Source organism: Lepidochelys olivacea (assembly GCF_965140295.1).
Source record: "Lepidochelys olivacea isolate rLepOli2 genome assembly, chromosome: 21".
In the NCBI taxonomy this organism is placed as follows: domain Eukaryota; kingdom Metazoa; phylum Chordata; order Testudines; family Cheloniidae; genus Lepidochelys; species Lepidochelys olivacea.
In genome coordinates this window covers 15,934,305-15,961,795 of record NC_140431.1, presented here as the reverse complement: position 1 = coordinate 15,961,795, position 27,491 = coordinate 15,934,305, and the positions used below count along the sequence as shown (strand labels likewise).

General features: G+C 48.1%; 1 protein-coding gene across 1 annotated transcript in view; it reads left to right on the top strand.

Moving 5' to 3' along the window:
• The first annotated feature begins 269 nt into the window (after positions 1–269).
• The window catches only part of PKP1 (plakophilin 1), a 50,160-nt gene continuing 22,938 nt past the window's right edge, over positions 270–27,491 (top strand). The window contains exons 1-3 of the mRNA XM_084610914.1: positions 270–735; positions 9,328–9,428; positions 20,530–20,927. Of these exons, the coding sequence (XP_084467040.1) occupies positions 534–735; positions 9,328–9,428; positions 20,530–20,927 (701 nt within the window). The 5' untranslated portion in view covers positions 270–533. The remainder of the gene's footprint in view (positions 736–9,327; positions 9,429–20,529; positions 20,928–27,491) is intronic.

Here is a 27,491-nt window from a genome sequence, read left to right as displayed (position 1 = left end):
CAAAGAAGGGCGGGAGCAGGCTGCATGGGGAAGGGCCCAGTGATCAATTGCCGGGGAGGAGGGCGGTCACGCAGGGTGAGTTTTCTATCTAGACACACAGCTGGCAATGAATCTATGAAGGGGAACTGGAAGCCGTCACTCCATGGATGAAGTTTCCCGAGTCTGTTCCCCTCCCACTCCACCTGCCTGCTCTCGCTTCTCTATTGCCTGGTGCATTTATGTAATGAGTGTAAAAAGCGCAATCGCATCCAGGTCAGCAATAACTTGCCTGCCCTGCAGCACCTGAGCTGAGCGTGCTGTGCTCTCGGAGTGGGTGTGTGCAGGCAGGGGGCTGTATATCCAGTCTGACAGAGGGCGTGCCAGCTCACACCCCAGCTGGAGAGCCAGGGGAAGGAGCGCGGAGAAGCCAGCAGCAGAGGGCCGTATGGCAAGGAGGGATTCTTGAGGTTTAACCCCAGCTCAAGAATTGTTACCATTGTGTTTTCTGAAGTGCAGTCAGGTGAAGTTGTACTCCACTCGCTCTCTCTGCAGCCATGCTTCACTCTCCGCTGAAAACAGCCCTGGCTTATGAGTGTTTCCAAGACCAGGCCAGTTCTACATTGGCCTTGCCCTCGGATCACAAGCTGAAAACTAGGGGCACGGGAAAACAGAGAGTCCAGGAGCAGGTGATGATGACGGTGAAACGGCAGAAGCAAAAATCCTCTCAGTCGTCGAACCTTGGGCACTCCAACCGAGGTAAAACAAAGGAAGGGTTTGCTCCGCGCTGCCGCGCTCCGAGTAGCAAGGGATTCACGTTCCCCCTCCCTGAGCCAACTGAGAACCCACAGTGGGTTTTTATTTGGGGTCTTTGTAATCTAGGCTATTTGGTTCTGCTGGGTTTTGTCGAAAAGAGACAAGCTGGCCCGTTTCTCTGGAGTTGCCTGCTGGGATTTCTCTGTCCAGAGGAAATGGCAGGAAATCTTACAGCCTCTGGAAGGGCTAGCACAGGACTAGGAGTCAGGACCTCTGGGTTCAATCCCTGACTTTTGCTGTGTGATCCTGAGCAAGTGACTTTAACCACCCGTGCCTCTGTTTCCCCATGTGGAAAGTGGCAATCATCCCCTTCTCATGGCTTGCTTTGGGGCATAGTTAATGTATCTTCATGATGTGCTTTGGCAGCATCAGATGGAAGGTGCAAAGCATTATTAACTACTCGTTCCCTGACTCTAAATAGTGTTTCACTTCCCAGACAGTGATCTATTTTCCCAGCTTTCCTCTGAGTATTTCCCTGCTGTTTGGATTATTTGCCAAATGTCTTATGACCTGCTCTGTATCTGGGCTCACAGCTTTGTGCCCTTTGGGTGGCTTCCTCCCCCTCTAGTCCAGGCTTAGGAACACTGACCATGAGCAGCCCAACGCATGGTTTCCTGTAATGGCCCTGCAAGGCTCAATGCAGCCAGCTAGACATGTGCTGTCTTTACACAGGGACAGTGTAGCAGCTCAGGCATGCTAAGGAGTTTAGAGTGATGGAGAGCCCACGCTTTGTAAATCACAGGATACATTCTTTGTAAATGTAAATGCGCTTTGTAAATCACTGGTTTGCTCTAGCAATCGCTGCTCTGTCGATTTGTTAGCACCTAAGAGGAGATGATGGAGGATGAGGAATCCCTATCACATTTGAAAGGTGACAATCATCTCTCCCCCGGCTCATTACTATAACTGTGCACCTGAGCTCAAAGCGCTTTTATGAACCCGACTGAAAAGCAGGTCAGCAACGTTGCTCACATTTTACAGACCGGGTTAGTGAGGTACAAGCAAAGCAACTCATCCGTGGTTACACAGCAAGTCTGTGGCAGAGATGGGAAAAGAACTGAAGAGCCCTGTCTCTTAAGGCAGAGCCTTAACCTCAGGACCATCCTTTCTCTTTAGAGTTTGCTTCATTGTTCTTCCTTTGGGGAACTGTAGAAATTCTCCAGCAGAGGGGAAAAAAACAAAAACCAAAAAAACCTCAGAGCCAAACTGCGTCCCCACCCTCTCCCCCTCCCCGTGCAGCGTGGTCCATGTGTCAGGAAGGGCTTTCTGATTGGGTCACCTACAGCTGAGCCGCTCTCACCATCCATTGCGCCAAGTTATTCCGGTCTCAGTTGTGCTTGTGATTTCCAGTGGCCTTGTGATCTGGATTTCACTCCTGCTGTCAGAGCGGCAAAGCTGGGACACATCCTCCTGGGGAGAAGATGTCCAGCTGTGATGGAAGGATAGTGAGAGGTGTTAGCAGGAAGGATGAGTGATACTGATGCTGAATGAGACATGCAAAGGTCTCTGCTCAACCCTTGAGGATCTAGACTGGCTTTGCAAGGTTGTAAGAGTCTCAAGGCAGATATGTATAGATGACTCAAATATGAGAGGGGTCAAATATCCAAATGTTCTAGGTAACAGCAGCACTTGACTTCAAATGTGGGGCTGGCTTCCGAGGAGAAGCAGGGCTGCATTATGGAGTTTGGGGTAGGGGCCAAATGTTTATACAGTTCCAGCTGGCTTCCTAAGCCCCCTTGAACTATTTCCTTTGCATGCCAAACCCACTGCATGGGGGATGTAGCAGCTCTGTGGCGGAATGTGTGTAGGCAGTACCCCATACTATGCCAGGATGGTAGTGTATGAAGCTGTGACCGCTGTGATTGTGGGAGCCAGGAGCTGGTGTTGAAGAGGGCAGAGGCAAGCTTGTCTGTGGCAGCTGAAGGCGCTAATCACAGGGGTAACTGGAAGATGTGGTCATGTGTAAATCTGTTCCTAGCTCCTCTCACTTTTATCGATTAAGGCTTTGTGGTCTCAGGATCTGGTGGAATAAGAAACAAACCAGGCTGACAGTAGGTGCCGGATGAAGAGGCAGGGACTCAGACAACTTTGCCAGTTCGTGATGTTATGGTCGCTGTTCACCACAAACACCTCAACTGTAGGCAGAAATCTTTGCAGGTGTCCGTGACGATTCTGCCCCACACCTTTGCCACAGCTCTGCTGGGGATTCAGCCTACGGCTGATGGGCAGGAGTGGGTGCCATTCAAAAATGTCTGGAGAAATTGGGCAGATATTTACATTCTGAAACAGAATCGCCCTTGAGGATATGATCCAATAAACACCCTGATTTTCCAAAGTGCTGAGCACCCACCACTCCCATGGATCTCAATGGGAACTGCAGAGCACTCCGTGCTTTAGAAAACCAGGCACCTTGTTTAGGTAGATAGGCTCCTAAATCCATGCTTCACACCTGGCTGCTGCTGTTGAAAATTTGGCTAATTGTTGGTAATCACCTTGGACATTCCTGGCCAAGATATTTAGGAAACATCGACTCTGGGACATTTTCTGCTTTTTAATTCTTCTGTGTGTATTCAGGGACTAAATAGCATTTCATGTTATGGCACCCAACATTGTGCTGGGTTCATCACATGATATATAAATTGCACAAGGTCCCAGAATCAGAGCAGATATCCCAAAGTTCCCTAGAGAGTGGGGCGGGGGTGGAATCTCAAAGCAAAGTCACTTGAAAGGAGTTGGATTAGCATGGGATTTTTCAAAAGGTCCTATGTGACCCAGGAGCTTGTAGAAAGTCAACGGGGCTTGTGGTCCTAAAATGAGGTGCTTTTTGAAAATTCCACCCCAAATCAGGCTGATTCTGAGTGAGCAGGTGTCTTCATCAACAGCGACTCAGTGCCCACCTTGTGCAGAGAGGCCAGTGAATAAATGGGCCATGGAAAATGAACTCTCTCATCCTGGGATGAGTCCCTACAGCTCCTACTGCTATGGCAGTGAGTGTGGGAAGCTTACTCTGTTGCCGCCCCAGGCCGATCTCTGTTGTGGCTGGATAGAGGACTTTGCGTACTCCAGAGCTGTTAGAATAAACATACATTGATATTTTTTTTTAAAGCCATAACATGGGCCATAAAATTTCATCCCATTAGCCCTTCATTGAGCACAGTAACTTGTGTTTGGCTAAGACATGTCTTCTAGAGAGGTAGCCAGTCTTGAGATGAAGACTTCAAGAGCTGGAGAATGCATCGCTATCCATTGCTAGTTTGTTCCAATGGTTAATCGCTCTCCCTATTTCTAATTTGAATTTGTCTGGCTTCAACTTCCAGCCATTGGTTCTTGTTGTGCTGCTCTCCGCTACATGAACGAGATTAATACACACCCATTCCCTTGCTGTGGTGTGGGTTCCTGGGTTGTTCCTTGTTTACTGGGTGGCTGTGGTTTATTCCTGTGGTGTCACTTTGCATTTTTTTTAAATAGATAAGGTTTGGAAAAAAAACAACCTTCTGAATTTGCAAAAAAAATGGAAAAACTGCTCCATTGACATAGCTTATCTCCTCCCCTATCCCTCCATCAGTCCTTTTAGCCCTGCTTAAGGTCAGGTTGCCTGTGAGGAATCTGATTAACTTCCATTGACTAATGGCATTCCTGCAACTCACTCACTGCAGCTAGCCCTTAGTCACATGGGCAGCCCTACTGAAGACCCTCTCAGCAGGACACAAGGTTTGCAGGGGCAGACCCAAAAGACTTACTTTCTTTGTAAAAGAAAAGCTATTTCTAAGGAACGATAGAGATCCATACAGCAGTCTAACCAGCCCCGAGCCTGCTCTTGCCAGCATCTCTCTGTTCAATGTCACCTTTAGTGTGTACAGCTGCAAACTATAATGCTGTGGCCCAGATCTCAGTTGGTGTAAATCAGCATAGCTGCTGTTGACTTCAGTGCAGCTCACAGGCGCCGGAACTAAGCGTGCTGCCCCACCCCCTGGCTTGAAGTGGATTCCATCGTGTACACTCAGTAACAGACTTAAAGGTGGCAATTTTGCAACAGAAAAGCTTCAAAAACAGACTCCAGTGAGAAACTGCTGAGCTTGAACTAATATGCAAACTAGATACTATTAACTTGGCTTTGAATAGAGGCTGGGAGTGGCTGGGTCATTACCCATATTGAATCTATTTCCCCATGTTAAGTATCCTCACGCCTTCTTGTCAACTGTCTAAATGGGCCATCTTGATTATCACTACAAAAGTTTTTTTTCTCCTGCTGGTAATAGCTCATCTTAATTAATTAGCCTCTTACTCCACCTTTTCATGTTTTCTGTATGTGTGTTTATATATATAATCTTCTTAGTATATGTTCCATTCTATGCATCCAATGAAGTGGGCTGTAGCCCATGAAAACTTACGCTCAAATACCTTTGTTAGTCTCTAAGGTGCCACAAGTCCTCCTGTTCTCATTGTATCCAGGGTTTGCAGTTGGTTCAATGGCTCTCCGCACCCCCACTATACAAATGGTTCCAGTGCCACTTTTCTTTCTGCCAGTACCCCTGGGGCAGCTATGCTGATCCACACCTGCTGAGGGTGTGGTCCTTCGTGTTGTGTCTCACCCTGCCACTAGGAACCCTCTGGCTTACACAGACTCCGGCTTAGTCCAAGTGCATGCGTTTTAAAGATCTCATTAACTGCCGGGCTAAAATAAATGGTGTACAGTACACATTGAACCGTTAGGTCTCAATACTTCTGGTGGCAAGTGTAGGCTCTTCCCCAGTGAGCAGGACCAGCGGATTTCCCAGCCCCAATAAAGAGTTCCATAAATGCTCCTCCTCTGGGACTTTTCCTTGGTACTCTCCCTTTTCCACCCCTCGCCATGCCATTTTCCAGGAGACTTTGGCTTTCAATGCCAGAGCCTCGAGATCTGGGATACACAACAGCCACCTCCACTTGGAAAGGCAGATTATGGGAGACCTACATTGTCCTCCTCTCCTATCAAAGCCCCCCCCGCTCATGATAAACCGAAGCATCAACTACTTAAGTAGGACAGGACAAAATGAGGCTGATGATTTCCCCATGCCCCTGATGCTCTCTTGCATGGAGTTTGAATTTCCTGTCCAATTCTACCAGCTGAGGGCCACAATTCCATGACAGTGGAGAATGCAGATTTCACACCCCAGGCTTTAAAGAGCATAGCACATTTGGTGCTATATATACAACAGAAATTCTCAGTAATAATGCCAATTGTTAAATCTCACGGGGGGGGGGCGAACTGTCCGTGATGCAAAATTCCTTGCGAGTCCAGCCCATAGTAATGAGGCTACACAAGGAAAGCAAACATGTGCCTCAAAGGGGCTTATTTATTATTTGTATTGTTGGAGTACACAGGACCCCATTGTGTAGGCATTGTCCAAACACAGAACAAAAAGACAGCCCCTGCCCCAAACAGCTTACAGTCTAAGTCTTACAGACCGATGAGGGGAGTACAAAGAAACAGTGAGACAATATCTGTCAGCCTGGCAGGCCATGACCGTGCAACTCTGCTGGCTGGTGACCCAGTTCAAGAAGCATTTAGCACTCTCTCCATTGACGAGCATCGAGCGCGAATGACTCGGGGTGATGCTCAGCTAGGGAAAGAAAGGGTCTTGCTGCAGCTCAGGGCAAGGTCCTTATGAAAAAGGAGGGGTGGGGAAAAATTATCCCCAAAACAGTGAGGGTCAGATAAGCCCACGACCTGCCCTGAGCACCAAACCCTTCCTGGCCTCAGGAGTGTGTAATGAAGTAGTTGTGCTATGTTTAGCTGGGTTACACAGAGCATTATGGGATGGAGCCAGGCTCCACCCCTCCCTTACTTTTAGTTAATGGAGTTTTCTCCTGACTCTTGTGATGAAGTTGAATAAAGCAGCAAGTTCCCAGCCTGCAGAGCTGTAAGGCTGCAGAGAGTGGCCCTTTTACAAAAAGGGGAGCTGTTGAATTGCATGGGAAGTGGGCAAGGGAGGAAGGCATAGAAGCTCCACTCTGGGTGTTACTGGACGTGAGAACAGATCAGGAGAGCGTTAGCTAAGAAATTATTTCCAGGCAACTGGGGCCAAAGGATCTGTCCCTAGTGCTGGCTTTGTTAGCTAACACATATCACCGGGAAGAACTGCATGGGTTAAACCCATAGATTCGTGTCCCACCTTCCTCCTTCCCCACCCCAGCACTCAGTGCACCAACCTGCCCCATTGAAATCAACAGGGAGAATTGTGCCAGGGGAATGCACAGAGTGGGGGAGTACTCAAACTGGAGAGATGCGAGTGTGCCGTACATCCGTCCACACATGTCTTGCCAATACAGCCCTTATAGGAAAGTCCTTTGGAAGTGAATACGGATGAAATGAGTAGGGTTATAGAGAAATTAATAGAGTTCTGGACAGTGCTTAATTTGTAATGAAAGAGCTGCTGGGGCTCAAGCAATTATTTGCCGGGGCTCAAGAAATCGTTTTCACTTTCATAACTGATGTGGCAAGCTCAGACGTGCCGGGGCTGTGAACTACCAAGCCTAGAGATGCTGGTGCTCAGCCCTGGCCCAAATTAAGAATTGGTTCTAGAGAAGTTACTCTCCGAACCTCTTGAGTTTAATGGACAATAGAATCTTCAGTCTAGACATGGGCACTGAGGGGTCGGGGAAAATTTCCCTGCAGATGCCCATTCTGGGTAATTTCTCCTACCTCTTCTGGATCAGTGTTTCTCCCCCTCTGGTATAGTGCTCCAGCCTAGAATGATCACACGGTCGTGGTCATCCTCCATGCTATTACTCTGGCCTAGAGTGATAACTAGAATGTGCCAGCCTCCAGAGGCTGGCTGGGCTGGAGTGCTCACCTGCGCCATGTTTGTTCATGCCCCAATGTGGGTGTTATTAATGAGTTAGAAGTTAGGAGCCTAAATACCTTTGAGGATCTTGGTATTAGTGGCTGTAAGGCACTTTGAAGAGGAACAGCTCAGTGTGAATGACTGCAGGGTGTCTCAGAGCTGGCACACCAAACAGTCAAAGATGTAAGAGAGAGAAAGAGAGCTGGTGAGGAATCTTCTGATGAAACAAGGCTTTATCAACAAATGCCTGTTTCTAGAACACAAAATATTTCATGGAACCTTTGGATGACCTGTAGGCAGGTGTCCATCAGAAATCTGCCAGGTTTCCTGTAAGCTCACCAGGTGGAATGCTGAGCCAAGGCCTTTCAGAGTCTGCAGCTCTGGGACAGCCAGCCATGCAGACTGGCCTGGGGCTGTGGGCACCAAGGCTTCCAGGCTGCCTGCCCCAGAGCTGGGAGCCTAGGAGGGCCTCAGCCAAGGTTCCCAGAGTTTCTTGGCTTCTGGCTCTCCGTGAGCCAGACTGACAGAGAGCCTGGAAGCTCTGGCAGCCATGGCTGGGCCAGGGACCATGGAGCTTGGGCTTCCAGGCTCAATTTTCTTTTGGAATTTTCATAATGAAGTATTTTTGATTATTTTTTTCAGATTTCCTTTCCGTGTGAAATTTTGAAATTCTGCTTTTTCATTCTGAAATGGAACAAATTCTTTTCCAGACTTTTGTGTTGAATGGAAATTCCAGTTTAGGACCATCTCTACTAAGAGATGAAGGGGCTAAATTTTCAAAAGTGCCCGCTAATTTGGGTGCTCAAATTGAGATGCTTTGGGCTTGATTTTCAGAGGTGTTGAGTGCCTAGCGCTCCAGTGAAATTCCATCATTTGGAGCCAGTGGGTCTTTACGTTTCCTTAAACCAGGCCTTGGATGTCTCATTTTGGGTACCCAAAATTAGTGGGCACTTTCAAAAATGTAGGTCTTACTAACTCACACTGTATTGTGCTGTCACAAGGTACAATGGAGTTCCAGCTTGGAGGACAGTTAACACTTCTTCTAATCTTTGTTCTTAACGGTCAATGTGACCTCATATAAAAGGCTTTTGGAAGGAAGGGGAAATTGGCGAAATGAAGCAAGGATTACCTTCTTAGAGTTTGCCAGTGGGAGGTAGATGGAAAGAGGCTTTACACAGCAGGGCTGGTCAGTTGTAGGCTGTTGAGAAGTTCATGTTTCTGGGCTGAGTTATGCTGGTAGCTGATTAGAAAACCTGCAGGGTTTCTTCTTGATCTAAGAGATTTGGATAAGGACAGAACTGAACCTCTAAACTCCATTTCCACCACCATTAGCTAAGGGCTAGAATCTTTCACCTTGATTCACAATGAGTAGTTGAAATTCATGGGACTGCTCTCGGAGCAAGGCATTACCCAACACAAGAAAAGATGGAAGACTGTGATCCTTAGAGGTGACTGGAAGGTCGGATCACCCCTCTCCTGCCCTTTATTCCTTTCCCAATGACTACTCAGAAGGGGCTTCTAGCCTTATGCAGCCATGTCCATTGAGAGAGGGCTTCTCTTCCCCCTGATTTGTGATACATCCATTGTCCTTCTCTGGTGGACAGTAGGGAAGACCTTGACCCATCAGAGAACAAAGAACTCCTTGTCCCACATGCAAACCACATAGGAGCTTAGCTTTCCGTTCCTAATGTTGTTCTTCTGCTTGCAGGTTCCATGTATGATGGTTTGGCTGATGGCATTAACTATGGGACGACCCGGGGCAGCTATTATGCCAAAGCCCAGACAGGAAACAGCAACTGGGGGTATCCGGTAAGGTGTTCTTTTCTCTGTGCCTTGCTATTGGGGGGTACAGAGAGCAACTCACAGCATGAGAGTCCATAGGAGTGGACTGCTGGTCAATATGAGGAGCCAACTGTGCCGTGGAGACAAGAGTAAGATGGACATCAACAGCCTCCAGATGTTCTAGGTGGGCAAGGGAGGAAGTTTTCTTGTTCCCCTGAGAACGGAGGTAATAAATTTGTTTGGGCAGCACAAGAAGCCTGGATCTCAGCAGTCCACAATCTGGATCAGAACTCTCCTCTACTTCTGGGTGGATGGTTTGGGGCCATTATGGGGGTAGGTTCAAGGAAACTTGTTTCTGAAATCGGATCCAGTATTTTGCTTCAGGCTTATCTCTGCAAATAAGGGAAAGATTCAGTGACAGGAGTGCGGGGGGTAGGTAGGAAGGTAGGTCTCACTGAAGCTGTTGCCCCACCTAGTTGCTCTGCCTGAGACAGAAATGCTGCATTTCAGAGCCCTCTGTTTAGCCAAGCTGATGGCACTGAATCCAGGATAACCTGAGTGGTATTTGCAGCACCCTACAAAGCCTGGTGATACTTTTCAGTGATTTGGCCATTGTGTAAAAACACCCTGGGGGTGCAGCTGGCAGTTTGGGGATTTAAATCTCCCCTTATTTAGCTTTGTTCTTGCTCCTTCTCTTGTTCCCGCATGTTTGCTATAAATGCTGTGTCTTTGTTGGCTGGTGAAAGCCAAAGGCTGGTTACAATTTAGATACTGGTTCACGTCTTCTGTGCTTTGCTTTGTTGAATGATCCTCCATATCCCCTAGCCAGCGCCAGCTGACCGACAACAGCTGTGGCCACCAGGAGCGCCCGGTGTTGAATGAGCAGCAGGCAGAGAGTGTGTATCTGACCTGAGTGGTAACTAGCAATGAACTCACAGGTCAGATCCGAATGCAAACCTATCCCCAAACTCAGTGCTGGTTAGAGTTAGGACTTAGGGTTCAGGGTCACCGAGTCCTCTTGGAAAAAAGCAGATGAGATGACTGGGAATGATCAGGGCTTCTGTTCTACATCTTCTCCCAAAGATGGCACCCGCAACAGCACAGTGCCCCCTAGCATTGCAGCTGGGCACGACTTCACTATTGACTTGTGCCGCACCTGGCTGTTTTCTGAAGGTCTCTTCTCCAGGTACGGGCCAGGGGTACAGTTCCTCAAAGTGGCTGAGTCCGATAGACTTTCAGTGAGGGTCCTAAGTTCCTTGGTGACTTTTGAAAACGGTGCTGAGTCTTTGGTTACATTGGTGCTTTTGAAAATGTAACCCCAGGCCTAAATCTGCTTGGGCCCGTGAGATTACACACTACATCCAGACAGGGGAACTTCTTTTTCCACTCTGCTTGCTCCCTAGAGGTAGTAAAGGAATGCAACCACCACCACCACCCAACCTCCACCACCACCTGTTTTCAGCGAACTTTGAGCTCTGTCTTCAAGTTTGCTTGAAACTAATAAAATGTCTAAACTCTGTTATGCAGGTGTGTCTCCCATTTGCATTTCCTCTACTTTAAGAAATGGAAAAGGTGGCAATAATAAGAGGGGCAATTTCCTTAACACCTTTCATGATGTCTTGATTAGAATTATCGTTTCTGTGAAGTCTTAAAGGTTTTTGAGCTAGCAGGGCAGTGATAAGAACGTGACATCACTTATGGTTTTGCACTGAGTCCAGACAAAACGTTGGGCACAGTGATCCATTATAATCCTTGCAAGCCTTGATTGTCTATCCCCAGAGTATGAAAAGTACTAAAGGAAATCCTTCTCTATCCCCTACAGTAAGATACAGTCCCTGCCCTGAAGAATTTGCACTCTAAATATTGTTCTTTTTGGTAGGTGACCTTGAATCACTGATTCTACCCAATGTCTCTTTGGTGATAAGAGAAGTTATCTAGGAAGTACATGGAGTTGCTGGTTGGCCTATGGTTTGCGTGTTACTCGTTTATTCTCTTTCCTCTGCAGTTTTCTTTACCTGGAGAATCTGCATGGTCACTCCTGGGTTTTCCCTTGTATCTCATTTTACTATGTGATGCACTCTCGATAAGCATGTGTGATCATGTCTCCCACTAGTGGCTGGCACACATAGATAAAAGCCTGCAAATTACTTATTAATAAAGACCAGATTTTGATATCCTCACTCCTGTTGCGTAGTACCTTACTCTGCACTTGGCACCACTGAGATCGGTTGGACCACTCATGGAATAAGGTAGTATTCAACCCGAGTGAGGGCATCAGAACTTGGCCCTATGGGTGCTCTCCTTTGGTGTTCCCTTGGTAGAGACTTTTGATGATGAAAGTCCTGGGTTCTATCCCTGCTGATGACCCATGGTACAACAGTCTTATGTCGGATTGTTCTGACAGAAAGAGGACCTGTGTTTAGGTAAATGTGGGCCCTTCTGAATGTTACATCATCATGCCATGGGAGTGGTGGATTGTGTGATCTCATTTCGCTGATGGCTGCATGGAGCCACACTGCGCAGTGGGGTCTGAGTCATGCACGGGAGCCTGCGAGAGGCCCTTGCAGGTACTGTACGCACCTGCAGGCAGCTTGCATGTCAGTCCTGAACCTAGAGGTTGCCACCACTTCCCCATCTTGGTGATCACAGACCTATTGACAGCCAGGGACTCATCCAAGCTGCAGCTGTTGTACTGAACTGACCAGCGTCTGACCCAGAGGGTTCTGAAAGGGGAAGGAATGCTTGGAGCAGAAGCCCCATATAATTAGCACAGCAAAAGACCCTTTAGGCCCGTGGTTGCCTTTCCCTGCCGATGTTGCCCTGCCCTCTAGTTTTTTCTTTTATGTTAATGTTGTGGGGAATGCAAGGTGTTGGATTGGCAGCCCTAGAGGCTGGAGTGCTCCGCTTGCCCATGAATGGGTACATACTAAGCAGCAGAGTGCTCTGTCTCTGCAAACGAGGCAGACAGCTGGCCATCCTAGCAAGGAGGCCATAAGTTGGTGTCCATGACCCTTTAACTCTTTGGTCTGTCTGATGATGATGCTAACATGGAGGTAAATTAGTGCCTGTTATTACATTAATGAGTAAATGCCCTTTTGTGACACTTCTCCACTAGGAACTGTCCTGAGACCCTCAAACTCATGACATTTGTGGAAGCAGCTGGTGCAGGAGGTGGCAGAGCTCTAGCTACCTGCTTTCTTCCAGCAGAGTCCACCTGCTCACACTGAGTCCTCCACCAGCTGCAGCGCAGAATGGGCCTTAGCAGACCATGGAATATGGCTTTGTTATCCCCAGTCCTGCACTCTCTCTGCAGGCAAAATTCCCACTGACTTCAACAGGAGTTTTGCCTGAGTTAGGATTTCAGGATCAAGGTCGTTATTTGTTGCTACTGAAACATCTGTGGAGAAAAAAGGATGCTTGGGGCATATTTCTTAAAGAAAAAGGAATTTTGTTTGTTTCATACAGCCACAAGCGCAGGTGCCCAAATCCGTGAGTCCCGATCCAAGGTTTTGCATCCTTCACAATAGCCACAAGCTTAACATTTGCTTCCCTGGCCAATGCAAGTTGGCTCCTCACAGAACTAGATCAAAGTTACCTCTCTGCCTGCGACAGAGAAGCAGTTTCCAGAAGTGGATGGAAGGGGATGAGCGTCTCTGGAGGAACAATGTATTTTTGCTGCTTTTGCAAGTGTTCCCCTTGCTGTGCCGTGCCGTGCAGCAGCCACTCCATTTCACAAGCAAGATCAAGGGTGTTCTCCACCCATCACTCAGGGTGGGACCCAGTCATATTTCATTGCTGTAGCTTTTCCCTGCGGCCTGGGAGAGACTCGGTCTCAACATGTTTATATGGCATCATTTCCTTTTTTGCTGTCTGTTGCTCTAGAAATGCAACTGAAACTGGGAATGAGTAAAAAAAAAAGAGAGAGAGAGAGCTGGGTAATAAAAAGATTGCATTCTTAGGTGCAGAATTCAGAAACGTCCAGCCACTGGAGTGTGTGGGGGTGTCGTGGAGTTGCAAAGAAAATCAGGAGATCTGGGTTCAATTCCTGGTGCTGGCACTGACATGCAACCTTGACAAGTCACCTCGCCTCTCTGTGCCTCAGTTTCCCCATCTGATCAGTGGGGATCATGAGAATGACTCTTCCCTCTTAGTAAAGTGCTTTGTGGTCTGTGCATGAAAAGCACCATAACAGGGCTAAGTGTTGTTAACCATAATACTAATGAATATTGTTATGTGACTTGCCATGACTCAGTTTCTCCATCTGTAAAATGGGGATAATGATACATTTTTACTTACCCCCTGTGGGTGTTATGTGACTTAATTAATTATCCCAAAGTGCTTTGAAATCCTGGGCTGAGGAATGGTGTCCTAGATACGCTTGTTAATTTAGATGTGGGTGGATTTTACTGCTCGTAAAGGAAATGGATTGATATTTGGTCAGAGAAGTTCTGACTCTTAGAGCTCCTCTACCTTTGCAACTCTGCCATTGCCCCTCAGCCCCCTTCCTCATTGTATTTTTATATGGATCAATGACCCCTAGGGACTAGGCTTGGATTTCTAAGGTCGTTTTACAGGGGTGATGAGAATTTCAGACTCAAACTCAGGGCCCTAGCAGGATACGTGTGACTTCCCTGGAGTCAATGGGACTAGGAGGACCTCAGCTTTCCAGAGCTACAAGTTTAGGCAGTATCGCCGTAGATCTTCTGCCCTGCTGGTAGGGACTGTACGAAATTCTGAACTCACCGAGTGAATCCATGCTGCTCAGGGCTGTGCAGAGCTGCTGTAGGAAAAGCAGAAAGTCTCACAGTGAGATCTCTGTGTGGGGACTCTCGTTGCGCTTTTGTATGGAGATTTGCAAAACTTGCAGTGAAGAATGAATCATGATTTTCTGCCTCATTTCTCATTTTCAGGGGCAATTTCTGGGCTTTGCCAGCCCTGCTCTGCACTCTTAAAAAAATAATAAAGCTAGATGTGAGGCTGAACCAAACCCCTGAGCAAACACCCAGGAGAAGTTCAGATCCCTGTATTATGGCCTGGGGATCTGTGGCAGGTGTGTGTGGGAAGTAGTGATTTATTCCCCTTTGTTAATCCTCAAATAAGCCTGTTCCCCATAGTAAATGCTGGACCACCTGGCTTCACCCAAGTGATACTTGTCCACGTAATGGAAAGGAAAAATTACATGATTCTTGCAAAGTGGAGAAGAGTCTTGGGTGCATAAACTGCTTAGTCACATGTTCTCCTCCTGCTCCAGAGTTGGTTCCCCTTAGTCTAGATGGTGAACAAGGCATCCTTAATCAATTTTACCCTGCTGCTCATTCCTTTCCCCCCACAAGATCCCATGGGGCAGCCCCCAGTTTCTGGTCAAGGTGAAGCAGAGTGGTTGAATGCCATTCCTCAGAGCTACCTTTTGGTGCTCAGATTCTCTTATTATACGGTACGATCACCCTGGATTGGACGGATGGCTGGCTAGATATTAGGTCGAGAGCACTGCAGGTGAGGCACCAAGCCCACGCTTGGAGTTAATTAAGTGATCAATTTAGCTACATTTTAGAGAAAAGAAGTGATTTGGACAAATTCTTTGGTGACCTGTACCCTGTCTGATCCAATGTGAGTATGTGTGTGTGCGCACCTGAGCAATCCTCTTGGATGACTGTACAAACCAGTGGAATTCCCAACCGAGAAACACCACATGATAAAGGAGAACAAGGGTAATTATAATCAGCACATTCTCTCTCTGTGTCCCCTCTCCTGCTCCTTTTCTCCCACCCCGTACTATTGGGTCTGGTTCCAGGGGACTCCCTGAATGTTCATTACATTCATTACCTTGTACATCTCCTTTGAGCAATCAATGTCTGCTGTAATTCACGAATATATTTTGGTCCTCTCTTTGCTATGACCAGGAAACTGGCGTAGGTGGGGAAACAGCCGGTGACACTGTGCTCAGATAGATATATAACCACTGTGTATTTTAGACAGGGATCCAGACTGCTCTGTGACCCTAGTGCGAGAGCCAGTCAGAAATTTTCAGATGAATTGTTTATTTACTGAAAAAATCCAGCTTTGGCTCAAGTGAAACTATTCATGTATTTGGCTCTAATTCAGCAAATACTTTTGTCTGGGGGGAAAAAATGGAACAAGTCAAAATGTTTTGATTTGACATTTTCTAAATGAAATGTTTTAACTCTTTCATTTTGAAATGAAGTTTCATTTAGAAGTTTAGCTAGCTTTGTTTAAAACAAACCAAGAGTTTAAAAAAAAAAAAACCCAAAAAAACAAAATGGGGGGGGGACTATTTTGGGTCGAATGAAATGAACAATTTTTGTATTTTTCAGTTCAGCCACCAAACTGAAAAAGTAGTTCTTTGCTCAGCTCTACCTAGGGCAGATCCAGAGTCCAGTGTAAATGAGAGGGGATTTGACCCAGTCTGTTGGCCCGATTGTCCTCTCCTCTCCATAAATCTGGTGATGGGGAGTAGAGAAGCAGGCCTTGTATTCAGGAGCGTTCCCTCCCTCACTTGTGCCAGCTGTTGATTTTTGGATTATCCTCCCCACCTGGCCTAAGCCCCAGATCAGTGTGACAGCAGAGGACATTCTGCGTGGTTAGGAAACTCTGTTCAGCGAAGAGAGAAGGAGGCATGCTGGAGCCTACTTAGCTGGGATTTGGCCCCTGTGCTCATCCTGAGAGGGGAGGAAGGGACGCCCCAGCAGGATGTCACACTGCATCCAAGCAGGGGAAATATCTCCTCCGTCCCTGCAACCTGAGTTGACTGACACAGGCAAGAGGACCTTCCCCTGTCGCTTGTTAAAGTGGTTCAAAGGCAGGGCTGGCTAGCTCATGAGCTTATCAGGGAAGCCAGAGCAATTCCTCGGTTTGGAGGGGACCCTGCTGCTTTTCTGGTGGACGTGCTCATTCCTCAGTCAGAGTTAGAATACCGGGTATAATGAACTCGCCAGCCAGTAGCTCTTTCTCTTTGTGCTGGTGCCTTCCAGGAAGGAGAAATAGTAGGACCTAGGGAAGGGTGGAGGGTCTCGATCATATGATTCAATACCGGCCTCTTACAGGATCAGCACTGATTGGCTAAGGAATCATAGAATCATAGAATATCAGGGTTGGAAGGGACCTCAGGAGGACATCTAGTCCAACTCCCTGCTCAAAGCAGGACCAATCCCCAACTGCATCATCCCAGCCAGGGCTTTGTCAAGCCTGACCTTAAAAACTTCTAAGGAAGGAGATTCCACCACCTCCCTAGGTAACCTAGGGGTCAGACTAAAGGTTCCTGATAATAAGTGGGCTCTCTTAACTACTCTGGAGGTCTGAACAAGCTGCCTGCAGCAGGTGTTCTCATCGTCTCATGTATGCTAGTCAGCAGAGGTTTGAATTCAAGCTGGTGAATAGTTGGCAGGACCAAATGTCCTCTGCCTTCCAACAAACACAAACCCGCTGTGGACGTGCTACTTGAATGCACAGCACAGCCCCAGCAGCTCAGAGGAGGATTTTGTGTGCAATGAGGAAAGGGCAATACACATGAGGGAGGCAGGTGGGTGTATAAGATGGACTCTGGTAACAGTTTCAGGCAGGTGTATCGGGTTAGTGTCACACCAGAGAGCCTCGCTGAGTAGCAGCCCTGTGACAACTTCCATCAACCAGTCATGGCCGCGTGGGGAAGACTTGGCTGTATCCAGTGGCTAATGCCACCCTTGCACCAATGATTAGTGGCCCCAAGGAGATGGCCTTTGACCAAAGCCATCTCAGTATTACATTTTACACGGAGACGTCATATTTAGAGATGGGAACCTCCACAGTGACCCTTGGGAAGCTTCTAGCAATGGTGAGGATGCAATTAGTGTGGGGTGAGGCTCTGACATCTCAGGAGTGGCTGGGCTCATTCTCTCCTGCCTACCCATCATCACCTTTGCTCTCTGCAAGCTCTCAAGGGTACGTGATCTCTACGGGCTGGGTGGAATAAAGACGCAGCAGGTTGTTAGACTGAGTACCTCCCCCTTGCTATGGCTTCCCTTTATGAGTCAGTGCAGGGTTTCACTCTGGTAGGATTATTTTGAGGAGCTGTCAGCAATTTGGCAGAGATATTGAGCTCCTGGGGCCTTTGCTGCAGCCTTTCAGCTATCTATTATGTTTCCATTAAGGACTTAATATATTATTGATGTGAAGCTGCTGTTTTTCTTTTCTATGTGTTCACATCGGGGGTCTGCCGGGAGATCAGATATGGGGAGGTGTGTGGGTGGGGGCGTGAGCACACTGTTTGTCTTGGCGTGTATGCAGTGGGGGAATTATTTCATCCTGCATTTTAGCACGGCAGGCAGGCAGTTGTTTAGCTGATAACCTGTCTCTCCTCCCCACTGTTCTTGGAATGGCAAATTCCAGCTTATTGCCTTTTTTGGGAAGGCTCTTGTCTGGTAGACAGTGAGCCCGCACCAGCAAGTCAGCACAGCTCCTATCTGGGTGGGGCAGGGTAGTTGGGAAACCTCTTGCAAACTCCTGGGAAAACAGCTGCTGTGTGGTGAGAGGCTCATTACCGAAGCCAGCGCATGAGCTTCACTGCGGATGCTGCCAGCTGCTGGGCTGTTCCCATTCTAGAACTCTTTCAAGTGTCATGGCCCTAGTCGTTATCTGAGGGTTGCTGTGTACGGTATGGGCCTGAGGCAAAGCCCTGGGAGGTCAGTGGAAAGACTCCCACTGACTATGGATCAGGCCTTATATGCAGGTAGAGCAGAGGCCAAAGCAGAGAAGTGGGTCTCTCAACAAATCCACTCAGCACCTATGTGTAGGGTAGGCAGGGAGTTCATGAGGTGAAAATCTGCAGCTGCCCTGTTCTGAGCTGCAGGGCAACGTTATAGCCCCACTCTCAACCACGGACACTGAGTTCGAGGCCTGAATTTCCAAGGGAGCCCTAATTTGTATGGGGCTGTGGCTTATCCCTTCCCAGAATTCATAGGGAGGGTTTGGATGGGGGCCCAGGACAGTGTTTCATCATTCCCCAGTTCCTCTTTGCTGTAGCTGACCAGTAAGTTACCAAGTCATCTCTTCCCCTACCCTGTTCTCTCAGGGCAAATTGGGCCAAAGCTTGGCTTAGCTGGAGGATGCAGAGAAAGGGAGCCTTCCCTTGTTCAGTAGAGTGCGGTTCACTCCACTCAACTGGGATGTGTGGAATTAGGAGCCCTGCCTAATGGGGGGGTCCTGTGAGGAACCAGTTTAACCCTAATGCCACTCAATGCTGGTGGGCCAAATTTTGAAGACTTCTGTTAATCTTTTATGGGAGTCTGCCTGGGTTAGGACTGAGTGAACATGAAAACTAGATTCTGTCCTCAGTGATGCTGAGTTGCTCCGGAGTCGTTCCAGATTTATGCTGCTAGAACTGAGAGCAGCTTTAGCCCCATGGCAGGATCTCAGGGTGTAGCTTCCTATCGTCCATGAGCATTTGTAGGGCTGAGCAAGGAGCTCAGGGCCTGGCCTGTTGATGGAGATTTAAGGAGTGCGTTTTATTTCCCTTCCGCGCTCTCTGTGCCTGGCTCCTTCATTGTCAAAGACAGGCACTGGCCATGGGCATCGGGACAACGTGTCTCGCAGCTCTTCCTGCCTAGGGGCTCAGACACAGTGGTGATGGGAGAACCTGAGTACATTAGAAGAAGAAGGACCTGAGTACATTAGAATAGCACTGAGCAGGCAGCGGACAAAGGCTCCGTTTTTTTCTGGCCTGCAGCATGGCCGCGGGGCCTCCTCACGACACAGCTGCCTTAGCAGCAGCGTTCGTATCCCACTGGCATCTTCTGCTGACCAGGAGAGCCGTGTAACTGGGACCGAAGGCTGTGTCCGCATGGGTGTCCTGACAATGCAGGTTCCACTGCGCTGTAAGAGGAATGGGCCAGGAATTCCAGTGTTGCTAGGTGTCTATCAGGCAAGCTGCCATAACTGCCTGGGTTTGTTTGGGTTTTTTTTATGTGGGGTAAAACACCTTAGCACCCCCTTTCCTAGCTGGCAACGTTCCCAAGCCTCTGCCAAGCGCAGGCCTCTGAGAGGCAGATGCCACAGTTAGCATCCAGAAGTGTTGTTGCAACAGAATCTCACCCCAGTGTAACTGGCCTAAATCTGGAGTAACTCCACTGAAGTCACTGTGGATGTACACCAGTGTATCAGGTCAGAACTGGGCCCCTTTCTTTTAACTAAATACGGTGGCTTTTTGCTGGCTTAGCCCTGGCATTTCTTAAGAAATTCCACCTTATTGTTCTCAAAACTTCAAACGTTATTGTTGGCATGAGCTATTCATTCACTCCTTTAATGCATAAATCCATCCTCTTTTCCCCACATGGGCCCCATTTTGGGCCTCCACGGGGGAATTCTCACCTACGGGTTAGTGTGTCTGTCAGGGTGGAAGATGGGTAAGAAGAGTTAATAAGGACAAAGCAAGCAATGGGAAGGATAGAATAGGGTTAGAGTCAGCGTCTGTAACGGGACGGGCGTGATGCCTTTCACGTGACACAGACACCTGAGCTCCAGACCCCTGGGGTACATATCGGATCCCAGTCTGTGAGAAATGGAACAGGTGCCCTGATGCCCTGCCAAATTCTGTTGGATGGCAGTGTTGCCGCACTCTGTTCAAAGGCTGCCACGTTCCAGTCCAGAGGTGGCTGCGCATTGGTGGTAGGCGAGGTAGGTCAGGTGTATCTAGAGTTTGTAAGAGGCTTAGAAGCCTTTGGGATGAATATTAATACACAATATTAAGTAAAACTACAAGGAGGTGGGGTAGTTCAGGGGCTAGGGTGCTAACCTGATGCAAGGAGACCAGGGTTCAATTCTCTGCTGTGCCCCAAACTCCCTGGGTGAGTCACTTAGTCTCTCTAGCCTCGGTTTTCTAGCTGTACAATGGGGATATTACACTGCCCTACCTGTGAGGAGAGAGATGGTAGAGATTGTGAGGTGCTCAGATACTAGGATAATGGGGATCATCAAAGTACCATGAGCAGGTCCTGTTGTAGTTAATGTGTGGTGTGCCCACAGCTCCCATTAAAGCCAGGGCTCAGTGCCCCTCAGGATTTGGCCCCGTTTGGTGAACTCCTGGGAGTCACTTCAAGCCCCTTTTAATTGTTTTGTTTCCTGTTTCCTCCCCCTTCAGATGTACAACGGGACCCTTAAAAGAGAGACAGACAATCGACGCTTCAGCTCTTACAGTCAGATGGAGGGCTGGGGCAGCCGGCACCTCAACAAAACCGTCTGCAGCCCCACCAGTCCCGGTGGCAACTACTGCCTCAAGAGCAGCCGGAGTGAGCCTGACCTGTGCTGTGAGCCTCCCCGGGGCACGCTCAGGAGAAACCAGGTGGGAAGCCACGCCGTGCAAAAGGCCGCCCTGAACCGCCAGAGCACGTACAGCAGCTGCAGCACCCACCATGGGACCGCTAGGAAACCCATCCCGGATCGCAGCCTCTCCTGCAACAAGCCGGATGCGTTGTACGCCCAGCCCGTGACGGGCGGCAGGCAGGACGGGGTGTATGGGCATTCTATGTCCAGCTCCAGGTGAGTTCCCACGTGCCTGTGAGGTCAGTGGATTAGCCTGGGACTTCTCTGCAGGGTGATACCGCTAGAATGGCAGGGACCTCCGTTGTGCGCCTCTCCTGCTCACCATGCCACTTTGGGTTGGCATTCATTTCCCTACAGAAAAGCACCGGTTTTCATACTGCAAGTCCAATTTCCAAATGGTCAGCTCCTGGAGTCCTTCCCAAGGGTCTGATCCTGAGAGGTACTGAGTCCCACTGCACTCCCAAACCAAGCCTTTGCTTAGGCAGCACTGGCTGATTTCTGCAGGAGGCGAGTAAGGACGAGCAGACGCTCACTAAGGGCCTTGGATTTAGTCCAACTGGGAGTTTGTCCAGAAAGAGGACAGAGTGAAAGTACTTCAAAATCGGATCCCAAATTATGCTGTGATCTATTCTACTCTGCTCATTCCCTTCCCTATACGCAGTATGCAATCCCATCAGATACTTACTTACAAGTGTGAGAGGTATACGAGGGGTGGCAGGGATGCGTCGTGTCCCAAACGTCACTTTCTCTCAAACATCTACATTCAGAGATTGAGGAGCCTGGCTTGTGCTCAGGAGGTGATGCTCTGAGCCATGGTGTTCAAACCTGCATTGTCTCACTAGCCATTTCTCTGTTTGTACAGCACCAGCACAATAGGGCCCTGGTTTATGAGGTGCTGCTTCACTGCATCGAATGAATAATTACAATAAAAATAGCGATCACAACAGGATCTGCGTGAAAGCCTTGCCTAATTCAGCCTGAGAGCACGAACCAGAGGTTGTGAAAATTCCATTATGGGGGCCAGTTCATGCCCCTTGATCATCGTTGAGTTTTGGCTCTTAGCTTTACATACCACTTGTAAATCTCCCTCATTGAAAATTGTCCACAGCTGTTTAGCAGGGTCTGAGACTCCATGAACTGGCCTGTTGATGCATTATCTTTTGGCGATTTGGCTTTATGTATGCGCACTCTTCGCTTCTTTTACATGTGCAAAATGTTACTCAGTTTAGCCATGGCTTACCTTGTGGCTGGATGGCACATTGCTCAGAGCATGATGTTGTCCATTGGCTCATTTCATAAACCCTGTCATTGTTTTGGGATGGAAAGCCGCCATTTACATAACTAGAAGCAATTCATTCCAGGAATTTCTGACCAAGGAGTTACGGGCAGTAGGCTGAGAGGCTGTAGGGTGAAGAAATACACCCTGTGAACAGCTGCAACAATGAAGATGTTTTCTGCATAAGGTGAATGTTGCCTTTAAGTAATTGGTCCCAGCTGGGTCGCTGTTTCCCTACCGAAAGAGCTGGTATACACGGGGCTTTTCTCATATGTAGAGTTACTCGTAATTATGGAATGATATGCTGTCTTGAAGAATGGCTGTGGTTTTCTGAAGATTTACTCCAGGGAGAACTGCCCTTGTGTCAGAAATGCTCTCCAGTTCCAAACATCCCCTGGTTAGGGAGTGGTCCCCTTTGCAGAACCCTCCCAGCTCGTGGTGTGGCTCACCCCGCAGAACTGGTTCTGATTTAGGAGTTGTCTGTCATGAAGCATTAGACCTGGCTGGGGAGGTGTCATCCTGGTAGAACTGGTTCTGGATGGGGAGTTTAGTCCTTTTTAAAATTGAACCTGGCGGGGGGTTGTCCCCCACCAGAGAACTAGTTTAGTTTGGGGAGTGGTCTGTCTGGTAAAAGTGGCTCTGCCTAGTGAGTGGTGCCCTCTAGAGCGAAGTGAGATTAAGAACACTTCCTCTGTGTAGATCGGGTTAAGGAGCTGTTCCCTTTGAAAAGCCACTCTTGCTTGGAGGCTGGGGAGAAGAAAACTAGTTCTGATGGGGGTTGTTATTAACCTGGGTCTGGTTGAGGAGTTGTCACCTGTGCGTTTTTTAGGTTCTGTAGAAGTGTTCTCACTGGTGACATGCTGTCTTTATAGAACTGCTTCTGGGCTGGGTGCAGTTTGTTGCAGAACTAGATCTGGCTGGAGAGTTCTGCCCCTTGGAGACCTAGACAGTGTTTTGTTCTTTTGGAAGTACAGGTCTTTCTTGGGCATCTGTCCTCATCATTGAGAGGAGTTGTCCTTGAGGAACTGGGCTTGGCTGAGTAATGGTTACTATTGGAGAACTTTCCCTGGTTGTGGCATTGTCCACTGTGTACTAGTGGTTCTTAAGGTGGAGTTTTCACCTTGCAGAATGGGGACTGTGTGGGGCGTTGTCCTCATACTAGGAACGTTTTGTGTCAGATAAGTTTTCTGCAATGATACACTAGCCTTGCTTGTCAAATTGTCTCCTGTGAACAACTGGACATGGTTATGCAGTTGATTAAGTGGTTCCCCACCACAGAACTGAGAGTGCTTGAGGTATTGCCTCCTATGTAGAACAGGTTCTGTGCAGTTATCCTCTTGCAGAACTGGGTTCTGGCTGGGGTCCCTGTTAGCAATCTCTCTGGACTGATGGTCCTCTCCAGAGAGAGCCCTGGTTTTGGGGTTGACCACACTGCACTACTGGTCTTGTTTTGAGTAAATTCTCCTTTTTAGAATCGATCCAGGTTGATGCAGTGCATAGGCAGGCATTGTACCCTGCAAAATTGAGCTGGATTGGAGTGTTTTCTCTTTTGGAGAACTGTTTACAATCGCGAGTGGTCCTCCTTGTGGAACTGATTCTGATATGGGTGCTCTCCCTGCTGTAAAACCATTCCTGGACAGAGAATTACCCCTGATATAGAGCTGGACTTGTTCTGAATGATCCCTGTAGCCAATCTGGTTCTAGTTCCATCTGCTAGTTCCATCTCCGTTGTAGAACTGGCTGAGGTTGGAGAGGTCTTGCTGTGGAATAGGGCTGGGAAAATGTAAAGACATCCTTTTACCCTGGCTTTTCTTCAATAATTCTGAAGCTACCTCGGTGGGGACAAGTAAATGATACAGAGAAAAGAGGAGGAGGAGGAGAAGTACAAAGAAGTAAAAGGAAGAAGGGGATGAGTGGAATTAAAAAACTACAAGCACATATCACAGTGGCTCTTAGCAAGAGAAAATGGAAAATACCGTTGATTTAACTTTTTGGTATGGCTATGGTATTATTTACACTCTGGTACCAGGATGGTAAGTGCATTAGAAAGTTCGACTGAGTAATCCCTCGTACAGAACTGGATCTGGTCAGGGTGTTGTTGTACTTCTAGAACTATTCTTGGTTGTGTGTTTTCTCTGAGTTCTTTAGACAACAAATCTTCCCCTTCTAGAAATGACCTCTCTTGTGCAGTACTTTCTGTACAAGAAGGACTCCAGTCATATACCACTGGTTCTGGTTGGGGAATTGCTTCCCTTCCCTATCTGGCTATGATTGAAGCGTATTGTCTCTCGTAGATTTGGATTGTGGAATTGTTGTTCTTGTAAAACAAAACCTTGTTGCGGGTTTCCCCCCGCCTTGTAGAACTGGTTCTGTTGGGATAGTTGACCCCTTGTAGAACTTGTTCAGATCTGCTTGTAGATCTTGGTCTGATTTGAGAATTTTCCCTCTTGAAGACCTGTAGCTTCCCCCCAGTACACCAGGTCCTGGCTGGAGAGTTTGCTCTGAACAGTTATCAGGCAGACGCAGTGGTTATGTGAATAACAACATCTTCAGCTTGTTTAACTCACAGCAGACAATCTCCTCTTTGCTCACCTCTGTTTCCCCCTTCGCCTGGAGGTAAAGCATGATATTCCTATTCTACGCCCTGGGGCATGGTGGGACTCACTGAGAACCACACGTCCCAGCTCAAAGTCTTTGAGGGCTCAGAACATGTCTTTTGTTGTGCTTATTCCAATGGCTGCTGCAGCTGCTCAGTTCCCAAGTAGTGCCATTTGATTGTCCCTAAAGTGGAACTCTTTGCAGTCAGTTCCTCTTCCAGTCGTATGGTGTGTCATCTGGAGCCAGCACTTGGTCACTCATTGCTGGCCATGTTGGCTAAATGATCTGTAGCGATTCTGCCCAGTTAGGAGAAAGCTCCCTTTGCTCCAAGGCCACCAGATTCAAACTGAACGCTATGAGCAATTAGTGATGGGCATGCTGTATATAAAGCACACTAGGAGCAAGGGCATCTTTTGTTCCTCTCCAGCTGGTACACATAGGAGGACAGGAAACTATTACTGCCACCAGCTAGGGAGGTCCTACCTTTAGCTGAAGCTGTAGAGGCTCTTGCCTTTAGCACTTCAAGTCCCAGATTCAAATCCCACCGTGCTAGGCCAGTTAGACCTTCTCCATGATAGCCTGCCAGAGAGGGACTCGATGCTCTTCTCTGTAAGGAGGAAAAGGTGAGTTCTGGTACCTGCAGACCCTCCCTAGCATGAGGACTGCTGGAACTGAGCTGTAGCAGGCCCTGAATTTCGGAAGGGGAACAGTGTCCGCCATAATGCCGGATGTGCACTGCGATCATCTTTCAAGACGTGGTTGGCGTGTTTGCTTTACCCTCACTGTTCAGCTGTAGGTGGAAGAAAGAGGCTCAGATACATCCGCTGGGTACACCTTCAAATGTGTGGCTGTGAACCGTGGCTGTCGGTGGCAATGGCATGCAGTGACCCGCCTGCCCCCGTTGGTAAACATCTCATGGAGCAAATGCTTCATCACTTCAGAAGTGACAGCAGGTGTGGGCATGGCCGTAAGTCGTATTGAGAATAACTGACACAGGAGCACTAAAAACCTGAGAGAAACCGGAGCTGGCTAAAGAAAAGGGCCACAGGCATCAGACTGGATGCTATGGAACAGGCAGCAAAGCTGTTGACTCGAATGGGATCCTCTGGACTTGTTGCCTGGCCGGAATGCAGGACGAAGCCTGATAGGGTCATCACTGTCCATGTGTGGCTAACACAGGACATCCTGGCAACGCAATACCAAGTCCTCTGAAAAGTCAGAGCGCAACCCCCCACTGACCTGCTATCTCCAGCCACTGCAGACCCGTCTCTGGTGGAGGTCGTGATGCCTGGTGGAGCTCCTTTCCGGAGATGACTGGGAGACTGAAGAGAGGTCACTAGCAGGGAGTGTATCCTCCCTGTCCATGCTGATGGAACCATGGGTCAATCCCAAATGTGGAGCCTAGCCCTGAGTGGTTCTTCCCTGCTGTAAACTGCCTCTGCAAATGACTATCAGCACAAGTAATCACAGCCTGGTCCACTAGAGGCCAGAAAGAGTCCCCTGAAGTGTGTGTCTGTTTCCCAAAGGTAGAGTGATGCATCTTTTTGTTATGACATCCATCACAGCTGGCATGGCTGGGGTTCGTACTGCAATCGTTCACGATAGGAAGAAAACTGTCTCCTTTCAGTGTCTTGTGAATAGCACATTGGGGTTCAGCTCTCAGGTCTTTAGCTCTCAAACCATTAAAGCAACTTGCCAAGGGTGAGATTCGAAAACCAGAAGGGACCATTATATCATCCAGACTGACCTCCTGTATGACACAAGCCATAGAACTTCCCTCAAAATAATTCCCAGAGCAGATCCTTTAGAAAAATGCCCCATCTTGGTGGATTCCCCATCACTGGCAATTTTTAAATCAAGATGGGATGTTTTTCTTAAAGATCTGCTCTGATTCAAAACATGTATTATTTTGGGGAAATTTTAGTCCTGTTTTATACAGGAGGTCAGACAGGATGATCACTGTGGTCCAATCTGGCCTTCATTATGAATCTATGAAGAATGTAAGGGAATCCTCCTAGCTAGCTGCCTATGGTGCCAAAGCTTCAACTGTAATTATTTGGGTGGATCAAAGATGAGTGACAATGCTCTGAGCCATATTTGAGTTCCTAATGGTTGTGGAAAGGTGTTCAGTGCAAGGGGGTTTGAGTCATATGTTAGGAATCGCTGGGCTTGTGGATATTACCTTCTCTGTAATGTTTTTAATAAACAATGAGCAGTGGCTTTCTTAGCTCCTCCCTGCTCCTTTGTCCCCTGGGCCCCTAGACTCTCAATAACAAAAAAGAAAAGTTTCCATTCTGTTTAGTTGCTCTGGTTGTAGAACTTAACCTGAGTGAGGAGTTGTTCCCCTGGATGAATTCCCCTGGAGAAAATGGATTCTGGTTACTGACCCTTTCCACTGTGGAACTGGAGCTGGTTGCAGAGATTTCCCCCTATGGTTCTGGCTGGGGATGGATTTGTCGCTCTGTAGAAATGCCCGTGTAGGGAGTTGTCCTTGAAAAACTGACCCTGGTGGGTCGCCTATAAAAATTGCCCCTGCTTTGAGAACTTCTAGAACTGGATGCCATCATCAGAGCCGCCATCACAGCTGGCAGTCATCGGCTGGTCTTCTCAGCAGAATGGCTAAAGATTGAATGATCCCTGGAGATAGAACTTTCCTACTTTCCTCTCCCAGACAGCATGGGTACAGTGGAGGGAGAAACTTCTCCTGTCACAGCTCATGCTGTGCCTGTTCTGTTTGTGGAGAGAGGGATTTGGTTCCAAAGCTACCATCAGCCTGGTAGAGATGGTCAGAAAGGTTTAGATAAAATGACACTATCCTGAACCTTCACCAAAACATGGCCCGAACCAAACATCTTCTGAGGTTCCGAAGGTTCAAAGTCAACCTTTCCTGCCCCCATTTTACATGA